At 37.5% G+C, this 23,510-nt stretch overlaps 1 protein-coding gene across 3 annotated transcripts in view; it reads left to right on the plus strand.

Annotated features, from left to right (window-relative positions):
- The first annotated feature begins 1,757 nt into the window (after window positions 1-1,757).
- UBR3 (ubiquitin protein ligase E3 component n-recognin 3) overlaps window positions 1,758-23,510 on the plus strand; it is a 233,502-nt gene continuing 211,749 nt past the window's right edge. For all 3 annotated transcript variants that reach the window (XM_063088738.1, XM_063088752.1, XM_063088745.1), the window contains exon 1: window positions 1,758-2,357. In XM_063088738.1, the coding sequence (XP_062944808.1) occupies window positions 1,810-2,357 (548 nt within the window). In that variant the 5' untranslated portion in view covers window positions 1,758-1,809. The remainder of the gene's footprint in view (window positions 2,358-23,510) is intronic.

Genomic DNA, 23,510 nt, shown 5'->3' on the forward strand with positions numbered 1-23,510 from the left:
ACCAACACACTTCCTTCCCCAGCTGCTTTCACTCACAGACATTCATTAGTAAGTATACTTTAGTTCTACCATAGTTTGAAGATGTTTCTGGATTTTATTTGGTTTATAATTTGGTGATTCATAAAGAGAATTATTGAGCAAATTTTAAATCATTTATCACTGTTAAATAATGACTGTGAAATGCTTTACTATTTTAGAAGGCCAGGGACACTTAAAGTAGCATGTTTTAATTATGTTCAATTCATTTGTAACACTGGGTTATGGGTTGGAAACATTGTTGTTCTCTTTCCTTGGATTGCTCCTTCTATGGTTTTTTTAAATTCTTGGTTGTGCTCTGTTATGTGTTACTAAGTTATTTGTACAACACTTTCAGCACTCTGTGGGTAAGCTACGGAAACTTAACAAGATGTAGATTTTCAGTTCTGGAAGGATCATTAATGATGATCTCTTTCAAGATTCATGCTTTTTTATATAGGGCAGTATAACCTCTGGAGATTTTGATTCCTTAGGTCTGAGATGGGGTCTGAGAATCTGTTTTTGTGAGTAGAGCTTTAGGTAATTCTTAGGATCAGGCAAGTTTGGAAAACATTGCTGTGGTAGAAAGAGCAGGGCTCTGGAATCAGATAGACCTGGGTTCTAGTCATAGTTCATTTAATTACCTGCTGTGTGTTTTGAGCACATAAATCACCTCCTTAAGTTTTAGTTTCCTCTAACAGTACTTACTTCTTAGGGTTATTGAGCAGATTAAAAGAAATAACATAAAGAGCTGGCACATACTAGATATTCAAGAAGTGTTATCTATTGCAATATGTTCCATTTAACAACGATAATAAGACAAATATTTGAGCACTTACAGGTAATGATGAAGAAGACGCATTCTTTGCCTTTAAGAAATTTACCAATTAGTAGTGGGGTGGGGGTGAGATTTTTATAGCTCAAGGCAGTTATATCATGGAGTAAGTTCAGAGCCTTTTTTTTTTTTTAAAGAAAGGAAATGACATGGGCAGACATTGCTAGAATAGGGGTGTGGGGTGAGTATGACGGTAGGAACTAGGATCAATAAAGACCCAAAGGCAGGACATGGTAAAGCATCTTCAGAAAACAGGCCCATTGGTCTCTTTCATATGGCAAACTTGGAGTACCATCAGGAGATAAGGATGGAAATAAAATAAATATAAGATAAGGCTAGGAAACTTGTGGTGACGGTGGGTTTTGAGAGAAGATTTAAGGAATTTGGCTTTTGGGCTCACTAAAGATTTTGAACAGGAGAGTGACGGTATGAATGTACTTTAGTCTTCTAAAGAATGTACTTTGGAACATTAACCTGGTAATAGTGTGAGGATAAGAATGATTCAGGGGAAAAAATTAAGAGGCTGCTTCAATAACAGTAGTAAAAATGTTGTAATCAAGGCTTTGACAAACGTGGGAACCTGCAACTTGAAATGCAGATGCCTAAAATACATCTGAAAGATGCTGTGTATAATTCCTGGAGTCCAGACAAATAAAGAAAAAGTTGCCCTTATAAAAGATTTTCTTTGAGGCAAGTCCCTTATTTCAGTAGCTCTCAACTTGGAAATTTGATAGCCAAGAGGTGGGGGGAAGGGAAGAGGCGAATCCCCAGCGAGTCTGGCGGGGAGAAGGCACCGCAGCCCGAGGGGGCGTGTGCAGGGGCGGGGACACAGGCGGAGGTGCGCCGCAGCTCCGGGGTATCGCGAGAGCTGGGCGGGCTGAGCAATCGCAGCAGTCAATTCCCCCACCCTCCCGGGTGGAGCGGCCAGTCCTGGACTCTCCAAATTCTGAGCTCTCATCATGGCGGCGGCGGCGGCCGCGGCGGCCGTCGGGGAGCCGCAGCCGCCCCAGCCTGAGCTGCCCGCACCCGGGATGTCCCTTGACAAGGCGGCCACCGCCGCGCACCTGAAGGCGGCCCTCAGCCGTCCGGACAACCGGGCAGGTGCTGAGGAGCTGCAGGCGCTGCTGGAGCGGGTGCTGAGCGCCGAGCGGCCGCTGGCCGCGGCTGCGGGCGGCGAGGAGGCAGCGGCGGGCGGCGGCGGGGGCACTCCGGGGGCGGCTGAGGAGGAGGCCCTGGAGTGGTGTAAGTGCCTTCTGGCGGGCGGCGGCGGCTACGACGAGTTCTGCGCGGCGGTGCGGGCCTACGACCCCGCGGCGCTGTGCGGCCTGGTCTGGACAGCCAACTTCGTGGCCTACCGCTGTCGGACGTGTGGCATCTCCCCCTGCATGTCACTGTGCGCCGAGTGCTTCCACCAGGGCGACCACACCGGGCACGACTTCAACATGTTCCGCAGCCAGGCCGGGGGCGCCTGTGACTGCGGGGACAGCAACGTGATGAGAGAGAGCGGGTGAGTGGGGCCCTCCCCCCGCGGAGGCGACCTCGGGTGGGGGACATCGCGGGCGACTCAGCCCGGGGTCCGGGGAGGTCTGGGGGGTGGGAACTGGGATCCGATCCTGAGCCTGTCATGGGAAGGGTGTGGGGGAGGATGCAGCCACATGGGGATGGAGGTGACTGAGCTGTCAGTGGTGGGGAGCGGGGAGAGCGGAGAGCGTAGAGCACGTTTAGGGAACGGAGCTGTGAATTTTCGGGGAAGCCAGGGCGGGTGAGTGATAGTGATAAAAGAGCCAGTGCGTGGGGTAGTAGGGGAGAGAGGAGGAGGAAAGGGATACCTGGGGAGTCTGGTGTCGAGTTGTCAATTGTGCACTTGTTGGGAAAGACTGTAAAGCTGCCTGGTTCTTACGAAGAGGCTTAGGATGTGATTTGGATTGGTTGGGAGGCGGGTGGTATTGGGTACCGAATTGGGTCGCGGGATGATGAGAGTTGGGGAGGTGGTCTTGCAACTGCAGGGAAGGACGCTTGGGGAAAAGGGCTTCTGAACTGTTAGCGTGTCTGTCAGTAGGAGGGAAGGAGCGCTTGAGCTGCTAGGGATTGGAGAAGGGAAGGGGAGGGGCCTGCATGAAAAGTGACTGTTGCGCTGTCAGTGGAGTATTTGGTGTGCTGGAATGACATCTAGAATTTGGCTACTGAGCAGTCGGTTATGGAATACTCTCTATATCAGAAGAACAAACAAAACACTGAGTGAATTAGGAATCAAGTGTTCGATCTTCTCCAGTTAAGGGCACTGTATTCACTGAGTAATATGTGGACACCTGTCTAAAAGGAGACACTCAAATGCACTTTGACAGGAACGTGCATTTTTGACAGGAGCGATAACATCAGGTGTTGGGACTTATGACGAAAGGCAACATTTGATAATCTGTAGTGGGTTAAAAAGTTGGTACCTGTAGGGTCTTGACTTGGGACATGATGTCAATGTCAGGGAAAGTCCTGGGAAAAAAGGAAAAACTAAGTGAAAGAGGAAAGTTTGGCTGGGCAGTAGTTGAAAGAACACTAGCAAATCTGGTTATTTAACTTTTTCAATTTTCAGTTCTTATAATTAATGATAGAGTATAATCTTTTTTAGAAAGGGTGACTTTTTTCTTCTTTGGAGTTCTTGTAGGTTCTTCTTACTCCAAAATGTACCTCCTATATGCAAACAGGGCTCCTTTGATATTAAAAATGAATGAATCGTTGACTTACCTGGTTAATCCATTTACACTAGAGTAGAAAGTGATAAATTTTTAAACTAGTAGTCTGGAAGTTAGAAGAGGGAGAAGAGGCTTCTGTGCAGAGGGAGTAAGAAAAAGACTTCAGAAAGATATTTTGAACTTGCTGATAATAATAACAATAATTACGGCTAACATTTGAGATCTTGAACTGTATGCCTGATCCTTTAGAAATACTTTTTAAAATTTAACATTTGGATAGGTAAAATATTCATATAGCTAAAAAAGCAAAAATAAATAAGTGAAAATAAAAAGACACACAGTTTGAAGTTTTCCTCCCGTGAGGTCTCCTATCTGCCCAGTTCTTCCTACTGTTGCTGGTTTCTCTTCATGCAAACCAACCAAGGATGACTCTGTTTCCTAGTTTTTCAGTCTCTTTTTATGCAAAAGGTAACATTCTATACACCGTTCTACGTCTTGCATTTTTCACTTATCTTAGGTGTATTTTCATATCAGTAAATTAGTGTCCTCATTCTGTTTTTTTTAAAACTGCTGAATTGTATTCACAGAATGGGCAGGGCAAGCCATTCTGGATTTAATCCTCTTTTGAAGGGTATTTGGGCTTTCAGTGTGAAACAAAAAATCCTGGTATACCTGTCTTTTCCCACCTGTACAAGAATACCAATGAGATAGATTCTCAAAAATGGGGTTTCCAAATTACTCTCCCTAAGATTTAGTATTAATCAGTGTCTGAGACTTTTTTCCAGTAGCCTCATCAATAGAGTGTTATTAAAATTTTGGATTTTTACCCATCTATTTGGTTAAAAGTGGTCAAATTCTAACTGCTTTACATAATTTACTTCATGTAATCTTCAAAAACTCAAAGATTGTTACTGTTGTTATTCGCATTGTACAGGAGAGGGAAGTGGGGCACAAAGTTAAAAAACTTGCTCATGATCACACAGGTAGTGAAGTAGGCATGCTGGCTCCAGAGCCTGACCGCTCAACTACTTCTCTCTACTGCCTCACTAAATAGCATTCTTATTGGTTCTTCTGTTCAATACTGTGGGGTGTTTGTTTGCTTTTTTAAATTTAAGAGGGACATCAAAACATAGAGGAGTTGGAACAATCCTTTATTGATATTTAGACATTTTAACTTCTTGGACTAGGTTAGCATTTAGGAGATCCCTCCAAAGAACATGAAAGTAGGAAATAATATTGATTCTTCCCTGACTTTTGGAACCTGGTGGTAATTGTCAAGTTGTTGTGAATGAGATGCAAGTCTTATCTCTTAATTGTGATGCTTTAGCGTAGGAGCAGAAATATGTCAGTGAATTTCTTTGAAGTACTTATACATACTTAGGACATCCAGGCTGTAGATAGTCCACATCCTAATCTCATGGCATTTGCCTTTACTGACATCTCATAGATACTTATTTTTCTCTTAGTCTGGCTACCTTTATGAGTTGTTAAATAGGTATTTAACGGTCTATTATTATCACACTCTGAAGCACAGAGCTATTGCCAGTGTGTGCCAGCAGTTGCCATGTCCAGTTTCATAAAGGGCAAGATGAAACAATAAACAGTATTGTGGACATGTGATTATTCTGAAATTTTTACAACTCCTTGGGGTTGGATAGATTAATTCTTCATGGCTACATACCTAATCTGCCTCAAGAGGCGTAGGTGATGTTGGCCAGCAGTACAGGCTAAAAGGCTGCCTCTCAAACCTTTTTAGAACTGGAAATCATCAACAAATTGTAACAGTGTTCCTGGTGGGCAAAGCTGGCCTACCCTGGCATGGACAGAATATATTTAACTTTTCTCAGTTTTTTTTTATTTTTTATTTTTTATTTTTTATTTATTTATTTATTTTTGTCGTTTTTTCGTGACCGGCACTCAGCCAGTGAGTGCACCAGTCATTCTTATATAGGATCCGAACCCGCGGCGGGAGCGTTGCCGCGCTCCCAGCGCAGCACTCTACCAAGTGCGCCACGGGCTCGGCCCTCTCAGTTTTTGATATTAAAAAAAAATCCTTTTAGGTTGCTAAAGATTGAAGATGTGTTGATTTTGAGGTTTGTTGTTCTAATTGCCATAAAAATTTGTAAATTCCATTGTTTAGTCACTTTTAGAGTAAAGATCCCATTTTTGTCTGTATTTCTGTTCTTCATTAAAGAAAAGAAATCCTGCTGTGCGTTAATCCTTTTCATAGTTGTCTGACTGTTGAGTGTAGGATATTGTGTGATTGGGGATGGAGAAAAATCTTGGATCCATCATGACTGTATTAGTATTTAATTTTAAAATTTACAATTATAGAAATTTGGGAAGGATTCAGTTATTTTTGATTTAGTAGTATTGATATAATGAGTGTGGTAAGATATTAGCAGATATGCAAACCATAGGAAGAAAACAATTGAGGATTCATTTTTGAGATGGGATCACAAAGCCTGTGGAAACTACGTATTAATAGCTATACGGTGGGACTTCAAAAAGTTTGTAGAAAAATGGAATTAAAAGATAAAATAAAAAATATAAACTTTATTTCTCAGTATAAGCTCATGTAGGCTGGTTTTGGACAAGTTCAAAACACTTTTCTGTTAGTTGGAAGCATTGTTTTGTTTTAGGCTGTGTGTTTTTATTTGGTAAGTCCAGGGTCTGTCTCAGTTTTACAGATTAATAAATTAAATTTATTGGTTCATCTAAGGACAAACACATATTTGGGAATGAATGCATAATCGTCACATTCTCAAGGTACTGACTGGTAATCCTTGCAATGAGAGAGGCATGTCACTGCCCAGGTTTAATTTTTGGTGGGTAGGTTCACCCCCAAAATAAAATTGAAAATCTTTTTCAGTGAAAAAAGCCCAAACAACAGTAAACACTTTTGTAAGTGCTGATGCCAGCCTTTTAGTCCATCCGTAAGGAACTGAGAATCCTGGAGACTATGTCAATGCAGTCTTTTTTACACTATTAGCTAAAGAGAAATGGATGGCTTTTAAAGATTTTTTAAGATCAGGAAATAAAAAGAAGTCAGAAGGAGCCAAATCAGGACTATAAGGGGAATATCTAATGATTTCCCATTGAAACTTTCACAAAATTGCCCCCCGTTTGATGAGAGGAATGAGCGGGAACGCTTTGTGGTAGAGCAGGACTTGCAGGGGAAGCTTTCCCAGGTGTTTTTTGCTAAAGCTTTTGCCAACTTTCTCAAAACACTCTCCTAATAAAGTGTTATTGTTCTTTGGTCCGCCAGGAAGTCAACAAGCAAAATGCCTTGAGCATCCCAAAAAACTGTTGCCATGACCTTTGCTATTGACTGGTCTGCTTTTGCTTTGACGGGACCATTTCCACCTCTTGGTAGCCATGGCTTTGAGTGTGCTTTGACTTCAGGATTGTACTGGTAAAGCCATGTTTCATCTCCCGTTACAGTTCTTCAAAAATATGCTTCAGGGTTTTGATCCCACTTGTTAAAAATTTCCAGTGAAAAGTTCTGCTCTTGTCTACAGCTGACCTGGCAACAGTTTTGGCACCCACTGAGCAGAAAATTTGCTCCACTCTAATTTTTCAGTCAGAATTGTGTAAGCTGAACCAGTTGAGATGTCTGTGGTATTGGCTGTTGTTCCTGCTGTTAATCATCAGTACTCTTCAATCAGGGCACAAACAAGATTAATTTTTTTCCTTGCAAAATGATGTAGATGTTCTGCCGCTGTGGGCTTCATCTTCAACATTGTCTTGTCTCTTCTTAAAAGGAGTTATCCATTTGTAAACTGCTGATTTCTTTTCTTTTTTGGGGGTGGGTGGGGGGTGGCTGACCAGTACAGGGATCTGAACCCTTGACCTCAGTGAAAACTGCTGATTTCTTTGGGTAATTCAAAGTTTATCCATATTGCAGCATGCTATCAGAGATTCATTCCTTTTTAAGGCTGAATACATTCCATTGTATGTATACACCACATTTTGTTTATCTATTCATCCACTGATGGACATTTAAGTTGTGTTTTATTTTAGAGTTCATATCTCTTTGCTGAGGCACTTATTCAAATATTTACAAATTAGGGCGCTGGTTGGCTCAGTTGATCCCTCCAAAGAACATGGTGTTGTAACAGCAAGGTCAAGGGTTCAGATCCCAGTACTAGACAGCTGCAAAAAACAAAAAAAAAAACCCCCCAGCAAATATTTACAAATTAAATTATAAGATATCTGATATCTACTTCAAAATACTCCAGTATGGGAGGAAGCTTGATGCCTACTGTGACTGTTGGGAGTGTGGGAAATTCTATTATGGTAATTGAAAGGTGGAGTCTTGAAGAGGTGATTAGATTGTGACGACTGTGTTTAATGAATGGATTGATCCATTCACTGAGTAATAAGTTGATAGATTAATGGTTGTCATGGGTGTGGTTCTGATGACCTTAAAAGAAATTGACCGAGGTTAGCTCACTCTCTGCTTCTGCCATTCTGCCATGCGAGGCCCTTGCATTATTGTCACCACCAACGCCTTCACCAGATGTGTTCCCTGGAATTTGGACTTCCCAGTTTCTGAAACTGTAAGCAATACACTTAGTTTTCTTATAAATTATGCAGTTTCAGGTATTTTGTTATAAGCAGCAGAAATGGACTAATACGGTATCATTCTTGATTCTTCTCTTTCTCTCTGCTCATGTTTGGTACCAAGACCTGTTCTTTTGTTTTATGTCAGATTTTTTCTTTTCGTTCTCTGCTGTCACCTTAGTTCAAGCCTTTATCTCATCATAATCTATTCTGTGATGATATACTGTTTTCCTGCCTGTAATAATTTCACAGTTCTGTCTAACTTTCACTCATAAAATTCTGCTTTACGTATGTCACTCTTTTGCTTAAATAGCTTCCCACTGTTTATAGACTAAAGTCTAGAGCCATTAGCTGGGTGTCAAAGTTTTCTTCAACATGACCTCTACCTACATTGCCAAGCTTATTGTTTTTGTTGCTCTGTGGGATCCTCTCCATTATTTTTTTTTAGCTCACTGTGTACATTCCTGTTCTTGAAGTTTCTTATTGTACCTTGTTCTGCAAAGTTCAGTGTGAGTTTTACTCTCACTGTGAATGAAACTCATCTCTAGGGGCAAAACTCCAGTAGCATAAGAAAGGTATGAGAACATAGTGCAGGATTTCACTTTCTGACTTCAAATTTCTTTTTTATCCCTAGCTTGTACCCCTACAAATAACATTAAAGGTTTGGTGATGAAGACCTGTGCCTAGTCTATTATTTATATCCTCACATATTGAGATTTTAGCAAATTGGTTAATTGTACCATATTTTGTGGTTTTGTAGAGAGGATGTTAGAACGAATCCCTTAGGGGCCGGCCTGTGGCTCACTTGGGAGAGTGTGGTGCTGATAACACCAAGGCCGTGAGTTTGGATACCTATATAGGGATGGCTGGTTGGCTCACTTGGGAGAGTGTGGTGCTGACACCACCAAGTCAAGGGTTAAGATCCCCTTACTGGTCATCTTTAAAAAAAAAAAAAAAAAAAAGAACGAGTCTCTTAAATTATGTATGTATATACTTGCATGAAGTACTTGTGAAATTTTCTTCCCTGTGAACCTATAATTTTCTCTGCAGCAGTATTCATCTCTTAAGTCACCAGTTGAAACAAAGGAATACAACACTCTTCATGATCTAAGAGCTTGAAGGAAGAAGAGCTGAAGGACTTTTTCATTTGCGTTCCTTGTACTTTTTTTCATTGCTAGTTTACTAGAAATAGTGTAGACATAAGATTTTACTTCATCTGGAAGTGTGATTTCTAGTCCTCTTCATTGTGATGAAGTTTAACTACAAAAGAGCAATTTGGAAGTCTTGTTAGGTCTTAATTATTTTTTCTAATCTTTTTTTTATCATTGTAAAACTCCTTTTTTTTTTTTTTTTTTTAAAAGATGACCGGTAAGGGGATCTCAACCCTTGGCTTGGTGTTGTCAGCACCACGCTCAGCCAGTGAGCAAACCGGCCATCCCTATATAATATCCGAACCCGTGGCCTTGGTGTTATCAGCACCGCACTCTCCTGAGTGAGCCACGGGCCGGCCTCATTGTAAAACTCTTTTAAAAAACTTTACAACTGTGAAACAATTTGAATGTACAGAAAAGTATAAAAATAATATAGCAGAAACCTTTGTACTCGTTACGCAGATTAGTAGATGTTAACCTTTTGTCATGTTTGCTTTAGAACTGCTTTCAGTCTTCCTTTCCCTTCCTTTCTCTTTCCCTCACCAGAGTTTACCATTATCCTAAAATTTCTGTGCCATATCCATGTAAGTTTTTGTACTTTTATCACGTTTAAACAGTATATGAGTAATTGTTTTAGTGTTAAAATTATACATAAATGATTCTGTCTTGTATGAATCTTTTTGCAGTTTGCCTTTTTCACTTACCAAGTTGTTAATATAGACTAGTTCACTAACTACTATTAAGTATTTCATGTATGACTAAACCATAGTTTACATATCTATTTCTTTGCAGAGGAACAAACAGATGCTATACATTTTTCATTGCTTCCAAAAGGGCTGTACTGAACAGTCTTGCATGTATTTTTGTATGGATGGATTAGAATATCTTTAGGATAGATTCCTAGGAGGGGAATAGCTGGGGTGTTAGAGTGTTCTACTCTTCAGCATTTCTAGATACTTAAGAATTGTTCTCAAGTTGTTGATGTAGTTTACTCCCAGTTATATCATCACTAGGAATGAATTCTTGTTTTCTACTTATCAAAATTTGGTTACACCACACACACACACACACACACACACACACACACACACACATTTTTTGCCAATCTGGTGGACATAAACATATTTTTAAAATTGGCATTCTCCTATTAGTAAAGTTAAGCATCTTTTCATATGTTTTAGGGCCATTTGGTCTTCTTCCTTTGTGAACTGCTGGTTCATATTCTTTGCCTGTTTTCTATTTTTTTTTTTTTCTTTTATCTGTTTGACTTTTAAGAATGCTATATGCATTCCAGATACTGATCCTTGGTTATATGGATTCCTAATTTCATCTTACAGTCTGTGGCTTCTCTTTCCACTTTTTAATACAAAATAGTGTTGTAAAAGGCTTTAAATTAAAAATGTAGTTTTTCTTCTACAGTTGGTATTATTTGTATTTTTTAAAAGAAATCTTCATACTTGTTTAAAAATGCTTATATGTTTTCTTCTAAAAGATTTAAGGTTTTAGACTTCATATTTATGTCTTTGGAATTTATTTTTACATATAATATGAAATTGAGATCTAATTTTATCTTTTTCAGTATGAAGATCCAGTTGTTCTAGCACCATTTATTGAACACTTTTCCTCTATTAATCTATAGTGCAACCTGTGTCACATACCAACTTCTATGTGTGTTCTAAGCTCTCTGTTGTACTGATATGTCTCTTGCAACAATATCTTACTACTTTAATTATTAAAACATTAAAATAAATCTTCATATGGCAGGATTTGCTTATTATTACTTTTCAAAAGGATTTTGGCTATTCGTGCTCCCTAACTCTTTCATTCGAATTTCAAGGTCAGCTTGTCAAGTTACGTGGAAAACTCCAGTTAGATATTGATTGGAATCACATTGAATTTGACTATATTGCAGAAGGAGACATGTACAGGGATATTCATTGTAATACTGTTTGAAATGGAAAAATTGCAAAAAATGAAATTAGTAAACTGTGGTTTAATCATGCAACGGAATACTTTACAATAGAATACATAAATTGCCATCTGTCTTAGTCCGTTTGTGCTGCTATAAGAAAATACCTGAGACTAGGTAATTTATAAAGAATAGAAATTTATTCCTTACAGTCTGGAGGCTGGGAAGTCCAAGATCAAGGCTCTGACGTTTGGTTTCTGGTGAAGGCCTTCTTGTGGCATTCTCACATAGCCGAAAGGCAAAAAGGGCAAGAGAGGTCTAAGGTAGTTGCCGTCAGCTATTTTATGAGGCACCTTTATAAGGTGGAGCCATTATGATTTAATCACTTTCAAAAGGCCTCACCTTTTAATACCACTACAGTGGATATTAAGTTTCAACATAAATTTTGGAGGGGACACACATTCAGACTATCGCATTCTGCTTCTTCCCTCCCCACCCCCCAAATTCATGTCTTTCTTATATATCAAATATTCCATCCCAATAGCCCCAAAGTCTTAACTTGTTCAAGCACCATCTCGAAAGCGTTAAGTCCAAAGTCTCATCTAGATATATTTAAGTCAGATATGGGTGATCCTCAAAGGTGTGTTTCATTCTGTGCCAAATTACTCTCCAGCTGTGAACCTGTGAAGTCAAACAAGTTATGTGCTTCCGAGACATAATGGTGGGACAGGCACAGCACAGACATTTCCATTCCAAAAGGGAGAAATAGGCAAGAAGAAAGGAATGACATCCAAGGTAAGTCAAAAACTCAGCAAGGCAAACAACAATAAATCTTAAGCCTTGAGAATAGTCTTCTTTGACTCCTTGTTCTGCTTTCTAGACACACTGGGGTGGAGGTTGGGTCCTCAAGGCTCCTGGTGGTCCCACCCCCACTGCTTTGCTGGAAGTTGCACAGTCCTGGCTGGCCACACTTCTCACTGGCTGGAGTCAGGTAACTGTGCCTCTCCCAGGCTGGAGTTGCATGTTGGTGGTTCTACAGTTCTGGGGTCCTGGAGGAAGCCCTATCCCTATAACTCTACTAGGCCCCATAATTCCATTAGAGCTCTTTGTGGGGACTCTCTGCAGCAGTTTTGCCTCAGAGGCAGTTCTCTGCTCTGTCCTGGGGCATCCTTTGAAATATAAGGATGAAGCCATGGAGGAGGAAGCCATGCCTCCATAGCTTGTGTACTCTGTGTACGTGCAGAATTATAACCATGTGGAAACTACCGAGGTTTATCTCTTGGGCCTTCCTGAGTGTGTCCCAAACCATACCTGGGCCAACTTGAGCCTTGGGCAACCAAGAAGTGCTGCACTGGAATTTGGAGAGCAGAGTCTTGAGGCAGCGTTGGGCAGGACTTCTTACTGTATCTTCACATGGTAGAAGGGGCAAAAAGGACAAATGCTGTGTTTTCACCTGGTGGAAGAGTGGAAGAGTTAAAAGGACCCAAGCTAGTTTCCTCCAGCCTTTTTATAAGGCACTAATCTCTTCCCGAGGGCAGAAGCCTCATGATTTAATCATTTCCCCAAAGACCCCACATCTTTTTTTTTTTAAATCCAAATACTGACAGACTTTATTGTGGGGGGCTTCCCATCTGGGACCCAACTACCTTTAATTAAAAAAAAAAAAACATAGAAATGAAGTGAAGGGATTTAGAAACATTTGTACAATATCTACATCCTGTGGACCCCTACATCTTAATATCACCAAATGAGGATTCAGTTTCAACATGAATTTTGGAGGGGAAACACTTTCAAACCAAAGCAATATCTATGTAGTATTAAAACAGCGTATCCCTAAGGGTTGTAGTTTAAGTTATTTTTTCTTTCAATAAAATAATTTCCTCCATAAAGATTTTGTGTATTTTTTGTTAGATTTGTTCCTGAATACCTTATTATTTTTATTTATACTATAAATGGCATCATGTAAAAAATTACTCTAATTGCTTGTTGATATTGATTTTTCTAATATTTTATATTATAAAAATTTTCAAATGCTATTGATTTTTGTATATTGATAAAGTAACCTTCTGAAGTCTCTTCTAGTAGTTAATCTGTAGATTCTCTTATTGGGTGCTTATTATGTATCAGCAGTTTACACTTATCTCATTTAACATTCTCAGCAAGCCCTAGGTATTGATATTATTATCTACATCAGTAAAATGTAGTTGCAGGAAAGCAACATAACCAAAGTCATACAGCTGTTAGCTGTAGCTAATGGCTTTTTGTAGATTTAAGTGGATTTTCTATATAGATGAGCATGTTGAGTATGAATAAAGATAGTTTTACTTCTTTCCAAATCTTAGTGCCTTTTATTTATTTATGTTTTGCTGATTATACTGGCCAGAACCTCCTGCATAATGCTGGGTGGAAGTGGTGAGTGTGAACATTCTTGTCTTGTCCCTGATATTGGAGGAAGAGAATTAAGTCTTTTATCATTAAGTATGATATTAATTGTAGGTTTTCTGTAGATGTCGTTATCAGATTGAGGATTTTGTCTTCTCTTTGTTTGCTAAGAGTTTTTATCAGGAATGGATATTGGATTTTGTCAAATGCTTTTATGAATCTGTTAAGATAATAGTGTGATTTTTCTTTTTTAATTTCTTGATATGGTGAATTACATGGAATAATTTTTGAATACTGAAACAGTCTTGCATTCCGGTATAAACTCCATTCGATCATCACGTATTATGCTTTTTGTGTATTGCTGGATTTAAGTTGCTAGTATTTTGATAAAAGGAATTTTATATCTGTGTTCAAGAGGAATATTGGACTGTATAGTAGTCCCTACTTATCCATAGGGGATACATTCTAAGACCCCCAGTGGACGCCTGAAACCGTGATTAGTACCCTATGTGTACTGTGTTTTTTTGATCTGATAACCAAGAGAGCTACTAAGTAACTAATGGGCTGGTAGTACATAACGGTATGGATACAGTGGACAAAGAGAAGATTCACATCCTGGGTGGGATGGAGCTGGACTGTGTGAAGTTTCATCATGCGATTCAGAACAGTGTGCAATTTAAAACTTATGAATTGTTCATATCCGGAACTTTTCATTTAATATTTTCTTTTCTTTTTTTTTTTTTTGTCTTTTTCGTGACCGGCACTCAGCCAGTGAGTGAACCGGCCATTCCTATATGGGATCCGAACCCGCGGCGGGAGCGTCGCTGCGCTCCCAGCGCTGCACTCTCCCGAGTGCGCCACGGGCTCGGCCCTCATTTAATATTTTCAAACTATGGTTGACCATGGTGAGTATCTGAAACTTTAGAAAGTGAAATCTCTGATAAGGGAGACTTCTATGGTAGTAGTACATAACATTCTTTTGTGATATAATACATTACATTCTTTTGTAATGTCTTTGTCTGATTTTTGTATCAGGATAAGGCTGGTTTATAAATGAATTTGGAAGGGCTCCCTCCTCTTCTATATTTTTTAAGAGTTTGTGTAAAATATGACTTTTTTTCCCTTAAATATTTGATACAGTTTGTCAGTGAAGCAATATAGGTTTGAAATATTTATTGTTGGAAGGTTTTTAAGAAATTAAATTTCTTTAGTGTATAGTATTTATTCAGTTTGCTTTTTTTCCCCCCTCATGTGGTCTTTGGCAGTTTGAATTTCTCATTGGATTTGTCCATTTCATCTCAGTTGTTGAATTTAACATCTACAAAATGTTGTTCGTAATATTTCCGTATTCTTGCAGTGTCTGTAGGGTATATAATGGTATTCTTTTTTTCATTTCTTCATTACTTTTGTTGTTTTTTCAAGGAACCAGCCTTTGATTTTATTGATTTTTCTGTTTTTTTTTTTTCCCTGTTCCTAATTTTATTGATGTCTGTTCTTTATTCTTTTCTTCCTTCTTTTTTGTCTTGGTCTTAATTTTCTCATCTCTTTCTGGTTTCTTAAGGTGGCAGCTTAGATGATTGATTGGTGGTAGTTCTGCTTTTCTAATGAGCTTTAATGCTATAAATTTCCCTCTCAGTACAGTTTTAGAGGCATCCCGCATTTTTGACATGTTTTCACTTCTATTCAACTCAAAATATATTCTTTCTTTTTTCTGTAAACTGATTATTGATATAGTTAAAGTCTGTCATTTTTTTTTCTATTTATCCCATCTGTTCTTTGTTTTCCTTTTTCTTCTTTTATGCCTTCTTTTGGATTGAGTATTTTTTATGTCTCCATCTTATCTCCTTTGTTGGTTTATGAGCTGTAACTCTTCTGTTATTGTACTGGTTGCTTTATGGTTTAAAGTATATATCTTTAACTTATCGCAATCTACTTCTACTTATAGTATACTACTTCATGTGTAGTACAGGGACCTTATAATAGTTTGCTTCTGTTTTTTCCCTCCAAGCCTAATCCTATTGTTCTCATGTATTTTACTTTTACATATATTACAAACCTCCAAATGTATTGTTATTTTTATTTACACAGTTAATAATTTTTAAAAGAGATTTAAATATTAAAAAAAAACTAAAAACAGACTTACCCATCTAGTTACCATTTGCAGTGTTCTTTGTTCCTTTCTGTAAGTTTCTATTTCTTCTTGGTATAATTTTTCTTTTGCTTGAAGGACTTCCTTCAACATTTCTTGTAATGCAGGTTTGCTAGTGATATATTCTTTCAATTTTTTTGTATGTCTGAGTATGTTCTTATTTTGCTTTTTTGCCTTTGATTTTGAAAGATAATTTGTCTGGATATAGGATTCTTGGTGGACAGTTTTCTCTTTTAGTACTTCAAAAAAGTTGTGCCCATATCTGCATGTTTGCATTGTTTCCAAAGAGAAATCTGCTGTCATCCTTATCTTTGCTTCTCTGTACTTAATGTGTATTTTTCTGTGGTTGCTTTTCAGATTTTCTCTTTACCCCTGTTCTGAGCAATTTGGTTATGATGTGCCTTAGTGTATCTTTCCTCCCCCTCCCCCCCCATCTTCCTTTGGGTTTATTGAGCTTCAAGAATTTGTGGTTTTATAATTTTTAGCAAATTTGAACATTATTTCTACCCTTCTCCACTTTTGGGGACTCCAGTTATATGTATATATTAGGTTGCTTGAAGCATAGCTTGGTGATGCTATTTTCATTTTTTGGAGTCTGTTTTTTCTTCTTTGTATTTTATTTTTGTTAGTTTCTTTTCTTTTCTTTTGGCAGCTGGCTGGTATAGGGAACCCAACCCTTGACCTTGGTGTTATAAGGCTGCACTCTGACCAACTGAGCTAACCAGCCAGCCCTATTTTTGTTAGTTTCTATTGCTGTATCTTCAGGCTCACTAATCTTTTTCAGCCCTGTCTAATCTGCTATTTATCCTATCCAATGTATTTTTAATCTTAGACATTGTAATTTTTCTTTCTTTCTTTCTTTTTTTTTTTTTTTGTGGCTGACCAGTATGGGGATCTGAACTCTTGACCTTGATGTTATCAGCACCATACTCTAACCAAGTGAACCAACTGGCCAGCCCTGGACATTGTGTATAATCCTAGAAGTCCACTTTGGGTCTTTTTTTTAATATCTTCCGTATTTCTACTTAACTTTTAAATTATGGAGTACTATTACAATTACTTCTAATGTTCTTGTCTAATAATTCTAACGTGTTATGTTTGGACAAGTTTCAATTGATTGATTATTCTCTTCATTATGGTTGTGTTTTCCCCTTTCTTTGTATTCCAGACATTAGGTGAATGATATTGTGAATTTTACCATGTTGGTGTTTGATATTTTGTCTTTTTATGAGTACTTTTGAACTTTGTTTTGGTGTATTGTTATTCCCTTGGAAATAATTTGATCCTTTTAGGGCCTACTTCTATGATTTGTTTAGTGGGTCTGAAGAATTGCATAGTTTGGGGCTAATTATTCTCCACTACTGAAGGAAGACCCTCCTGAGCTGTCTGCCTAATGCCTCATGAATTATGAGTTTTTCCAGTCTAGATGATGGGAACAGATACCATTCTCATTCCCATATGTGAGGTTGTACTGTTTTCTAATCCTTTCAGATATTTTTAGCTCTGGCCTTGGGTAGTTTTCCTACACTTACGGGGCTGATCAGTAGTCTGTTAAGTACTCGAATACTTAGGGGTCACTGTGTAGATATCTGGGATCATTTCTCTCTGGAATTCTTTTCTCTTTGTTACTTTGTCCTATGAAATGAAGCTGCATTGCTTTTCCTAGACTCTGAGTTCTCTCTCCTCAGCTCAGGGAGTTCCTGGCCTCATTCTCATACTCCTTTGGTGTGTCATGGCCTGGAAACTCTCTCAAGGAAGTAAGCTATTTCACTTGTAGGGCTTACTTTGTTTGCTTCCTGTCTGTCAGAGGTTATTGTCCATCATTGTCTGATGTCCAGCGTGTTGAAAACCATTGATTCATATATTTTATTTGAGTATTTGGTTGTTTTACATGAAGGGGTTAATCTAGTGCCTATTACTGGCTTGGCTGAATTGCAGGTACCAAGGGCCTTGTTACTTTTGCTTTAAAGATCTTGCTTTTGATACAGGTATTACTTACTACACTTATATTAATAAAGTATATTTTGGGAGTAAATAAGAGTATCATTATAGTGTTTTTTTCCTTTAGAGTTAAGTAGTACTTTGATTATAGCAGATTGAAGAAAAAGTGGTATTGCCTGTCTTCTCTTTCAGAGAACAAGTATGCTTTCAAATGAGATGCTTAATTCCTTTAATCACGCACTTATTTGTAATACAATATTCTATGCTATATTACAGCTATATTTACTTTGGGCAGGAACCTAACTAGCCTTTCTTCTGTAGATGTGCTTCCAGAAAAATCTATTGCTTTTTACTTTATTTTTGGGAGAGGACTGTTTCCTTTTAGGGAAGGGGCCCACCCGTGTTAGAAGTCTACCCTCATCTGCTTTCATGAGTAAATTTTCCTGATAACATGTAATGTCAAGTTTTTTAATTTTTAAATTACACACTTTTAGCTTGTTATTTGTACAGTTGGTCAGACATGCTTAAGTTAGATAGAATTTGCATGGTATATCTCTTTATCCTTTTACTTTTAACTTTGATATGTTTTATATTTAAAGGACATTTCTCATTGAGAAAGTAGGAAGTGGTGCTTTGCTTAGGTTTATTAGGAATAATATTGAATAGGGTTTTAACTCAGCTGATGAGTTAATGCACCCAGATTTATATACATAGGAAGGAGTTTATAAAATGTATATGCACAGTTTAAAGAATTTCAGTAAAATGGAGTTCATGTACCGCTATCCACTTTAAGAAATAGAACATAAAGTTTTGATATGTATTTTATCACCTTAATTCTAATCTAAAATGAATTCAAGCTAATACAGTTATAAACCTCAAGGTAAAGAAGTTTTTTGCCCCCTGTACCAGCCAGCCACCAAAAACCCCAAAATAAAAAACAAAAAAACCCCAAAACACAAAGTTTTTTTCTTAAAAGACTAAAAAAAGTTAGAGAGAGCATTAAGGGATTATGCATTGAGATTAGGAAGAAGTTAGAGAAATTCAGAAATTCAGCCTTAATGCTGGTATTAAAATACTATTACATAATACATCTTAAACCAAGATAATTTCTCATTTTCATTAAGATATTGTCATTTTAATAGAAGAACCATGTAGCCTGGACTTTTTCTTTTTTTCTTTTTTTTGGCAGCTGTCTGGTTCAGGGATCCAAACCCTTGACCTTGGAGTTATCAGTACCTTGCTCTAACTAAGTGGGCTAACGAGCCAGCCCCAGCCTGGATTTTTTGAATCAGCCCCGATTTTGATATTCTGTCTGTTTCTTCAAAACATAGAAAATTATGAAGTTACAAAATTTTATTATCTTGGCTAGACTACATCTTCAAGCTTGTCTCTTACCTGGAAATAATATGAAATTTTTTTCTTGGACTGTGGTTTGAGAAAATATCTTCGTAGGTATGGTAAAAAAGATTAGAAATTAGGAGATCCTGACTCTTATTGCCCTTGAGTTATTGGGCCAAATGGATGTACATTTATACTTTTGATAGATTTTTACCAAATTGTCTTCATATATAGTATGTTAATTTACACTTCCTTCATCAGTAGAATGAGAGTATCCATTCTTTTACTACCTGGCCAGCAGAGTATATCATCAAATTTTTGGTCTTTGCAAAACTGATAGGTATAAAAAAGCGTTTCAGTGTTCTTTTATTTCTTCTTTGGTCTGTGTGTTATTTGGAGGTGTGTTTTTTAATATCCAGATTTTGGGGAATTTTTTTAGATATCAGTTATTGATTTCCAGTTTAATCACATTGTGTTCTGAGAACATACTTCGTGTAATGTCAGTTTCCTTAAATTTATTGAGACATATTTTATGAAGAATAGAATGAGTGTCCAGCTGTTGTAGGATGTAATGTTCTATAATTGTCAGTTATGTTAGTAGTGTTTTTAGTAGTTAACTATTGTTGTATAACAAATCACCCCAAATTTTAGCAGCCCCAAACAACAAACGTTTGTTATTAGAAATCAGGAATTGGAAAGTGGTTTAGCTGGATGGTTCTGGCATAGGAGCTCTCATTAGATTGCAATGAATAATTTTAGCTGAGGCTGCAGTTTTCTGAGGGCTTGCTGCGACTGGAGGGTCCATTTTTAAAATGGGTCACTCACATGGTTGTTGGTTGACAGGAGGATCATTTTTTCATCTTGTAGGTTCTCAGGGCTGCTTGAATCACTTTCTTTAATATTTCTTGTAGTACAGGTATGATGGCAGTGAATTCTCCTACTCTTTGTTTGTTTAAAAAAGTTTTATTTATCCTCAGTTTTGAAGGATATTTTCTGTGTTAAGAATTATAGATTCAGGGCCGAGCCCGTGGCGCACTCGGAAGAGTGCAGCGCTGGGAGCGCAGCGACGCTCCCGCCGCGGGTTCGGATCCTATATAGGAATGGCCGGTGCGCTCACTGGCTGAGTGCCAGTCACGAAAAAGACAAAAAAAAAAAAAGAATTATAGATTCACAGATTGTTATTTTTCTCTTAGTACTCTAAATATGTTTCTCCATTGTGTTCTGGTTTACATAGTTTCTGATGAAAAAGCCTGCTGTCATTTGTATCTTTGTTCCTCCATATATAATGAATCATTTTCTTGTGTCTGCTTTGAAGATTTTCTTGTTATCACTGTTTTTCATCAATATGATTATGATGTGCTGTGACATTGCTCTTAAAAATGTGTTTATTCTGCTTGGGTTTTGTTGGGTATCTGGGATCTGTGATTTTAAAGTTTTCAACAAATTTGGAAAAATTTCAGCTACTAATTCTTCAGATCTCTGTTTTGTCTTCCCTTTTTGGGATTCCAGTGTAACGCAAGACTGCTTGTTATTATCTCACAGCTTACTGAGGCTTCGTTTGTTTTTCCAGTCTCTGTGCTTTATTTTGGATAATTTGTATTGCTTTGTCATTAATTTGCAGATCTTTTCTTTTTAGTGTCAATCTACTGTTAATTTCATTAGGTGTGCTTCTCATTTCTGATACTGTATTTTTTATCTCTAGAAGTCTGATATGGGTCTTTTTTATATCTTCCATCATTTTCCTCATTATGCTTTTTTTTTTTTTTTGGCGGCTGGCTAGTGTGGGATCTGAACCCTTGACTTTGGTGTCATAACACCAAACTAACCAACTGAGCTAACTGGCCAGCCCTTCTCATTACGCTTTTATCTTTGTCCTGTCTTCTTGAACATGTGGAAAATAGGTCTGCTAGTTCCATTATATCCAACATTTTAAAATCTGTGTCTATTGGTTTATTTTTCTTCTGGTTATGGGTTATATTTTCTCGTTTTGTGTTTTTCTTTTGCATACATAGAATATTTTAATTGTATGCCAGAATTTCTGCTCTTTATATTGATTGTGGATGAAGTTGTATTCCTTAACTAGCATTGAATTTTGTTCTGGAGTGCAGATAAGTTACTTGGACCCAGGGCTTGTTAAAATACTCCTGTGGGTTCAGAGCATCCTTTAACTAATTTATCTGAATTACCAAGGCAGTACCCTTCACAAGATTCTACATGATTGTCATGTATTTTGAGGTTTACCTTTCTTGCTGTTGGGAACATGAACAATTCTTAGCTGTGTCATTCTTGGAAATTCTTCTGCCTGTTCCTTGGTGACCGTCTTTTCTCCAGCCTTGGGTATTTCCACTCATAAAAGCCAAAATTCCACTCTGCTAAAGACCCAAGGGTACCTCTTTGCAGATCTTCAGAGCTTTCTTTCAGTCCTTCAAATTCTAACTACCTTAATATCCATAAATTCCAGTCTCTTTTCTCAACTCTGAGGCCACAGGTTCTCTCTTTGGGTTCAGGCCCCTCCCTTTGCTGCATCCTGGAAAGTGCCTTTAAGCAGTAATCTGGTGCAGTTGTGGGACTTACCTTTTTGTTTTCCTTCTCTAAGGGTCAAGTTTTGCCCTATCTGTTGTCCAGTGTTCAAAAACCATTGTTCCATACTTTTTAAAAATGGTTTTCTTTTATTTAAGGTGAGAATGTAAATTTAGTCCTTGTTATTCCATCTTGACAATTTTTTCCTCAATGTGAGTTTTTTTCCTCAATGTAGTTTCAATGCATTTATCTGTCTATCTATCTATTTTTTTTTTTAAAAGATGACCAGTAAGGGGATCTTAACCCTTGACTTGGTGTTGTCAGCACCACACTCTCCCAAGTGAGCTAACCAGCCATCCCTATATAGGGATCTGAACCTGTGGCCTTGGTGTTACCAACACCATACTCTCCCAAGTGAGCCACAGGTTGGCCCCTGTCTATTTTTGGTGGCTGTCGGGTAAGGGGATCTGAACCCTTGACCTTGGTGTTATGGCCACCACACTCTAACCAAGTAAGCTAACTAACCAGTCCTAATGCATTTATTGAATGAAATGGAGCATGTTTTCATATGTTTAATGGCCATTGGTATTTCCTTTTCTCAGTTTTTTTTTTGGATTGTTTTAGGGAAAATAGCCCTTTGACTACTTATGAGTTGGAAACATTTTTTCCCATTTGTCTTTTGACAAACAAATGCCCATGGACATGTTTTTCATGGAGAAATTTTTTATTGCCAATTTTTATGTTTATTAATATTTTTTCCTATGGTTTCTAGATTTTGTCATACTTAAGCTGTCTACATGATTATTAAATAAATTCCTCATTTGCTCTAGCACTCTAATGATTTCACATTTGCATTTACTTTTTTTTATATGTTAGGAATTTATTTATCATCATGGTGTGAGGTGTGAGGAAATTCCTCCGCCCTCCCCAGACTTGGCTGGTTTACCTAATTATCTCAATACCATTTTTCTGAATAAGCCATGATTTTTGCATAGATTTGTATTCTACCTTTATCATAAATTAAATTCCATATATATTTGGTTCTCTTTCTGGACCCAGAATAATTAATCTGACCATTAATCTGTACGACATTGTTTTCTTTATGCTTTCAGCTTTCAATTTATATTTACTATCTTAATAGTTTAATACATTTGCAACATTTCTATTTTTACTTTCAAGTTTTTTGATCTTAAAAGAATTCTGTAATTTAAATTTTTAGTTTTCATATATCTTTTGCTTTTGCTTTTCTAGTACTTTAGGGCCCACCAAATAATATCTAAATCTGTATAGATGGAATTTAAAGATTTTTCTTTTAGTTCTTACCATTTTATAACCTAACAATTTTACATATGAGATGCATCTGTACTTTAATGAAATTCTGTGAATTAGAGATATAGAAATGTATATCTAGAGAAATGACCCAAGAACACAAATAGGTGAATTTCTGACTCCCCCTTTCGCTGCTCTATAGTTTATTTGATTGTTTATCTTATCTTATATTACATTTATTATCATAATTGTTTCATAAGTTATTTAATTGTTTATTATAGTTTATTTATCATCATTGTCTGTCTCTGCCCTCTAGAATGTAAGCTCTCCAAAGGCTGGATATGACACTGTTTTGATTCTTTCAACTTTAAAATAAGTTTTGATATGTGATAAAGCTACTCCACTTTTATTACTCTTTTCTTCGGACTTTTTTTTTAGCTATTCTTGCATATTTACTCATATGAACTTTAGAATCAGCTTGTTTATTCTTTATTGATATTTTTACTAGGATCATATTAAGTATATAGATTAGGTAGATACCATATATCTTTACAGTAGGCCTTTTGTGATCTTCCAGGAGTCTTTTAACAATTTTATTAGTTAGGTGTGTCATTTAATATTCCTGAGATTTTCCCATCTGTGAAATGAAAGGTATAGATTATTTGATCAGGGGCTTTTAATTTGGGGGTCTCTTACTCTCCATGGATCTCTGTGAATAATCTAAAATTATATGTAAAATATTGTATAT

The sequence above is a fragment of the Cynocephalus volans genome, chromosome 1, assembly GCF_027409185.1.
Source record: "Cynocephalus volans isolate mCynVol1 chromosome 1, mCynVol1.pri, whole genome shotgun sequence".
Classification (NCBI taxonomy): domain Eukaryota; kingdom Metazoa; phylum Chordata; class Mammalia; order Dermoptera; family Cynocephalidae; genus Cynocephalus; species Cynocephalus volans.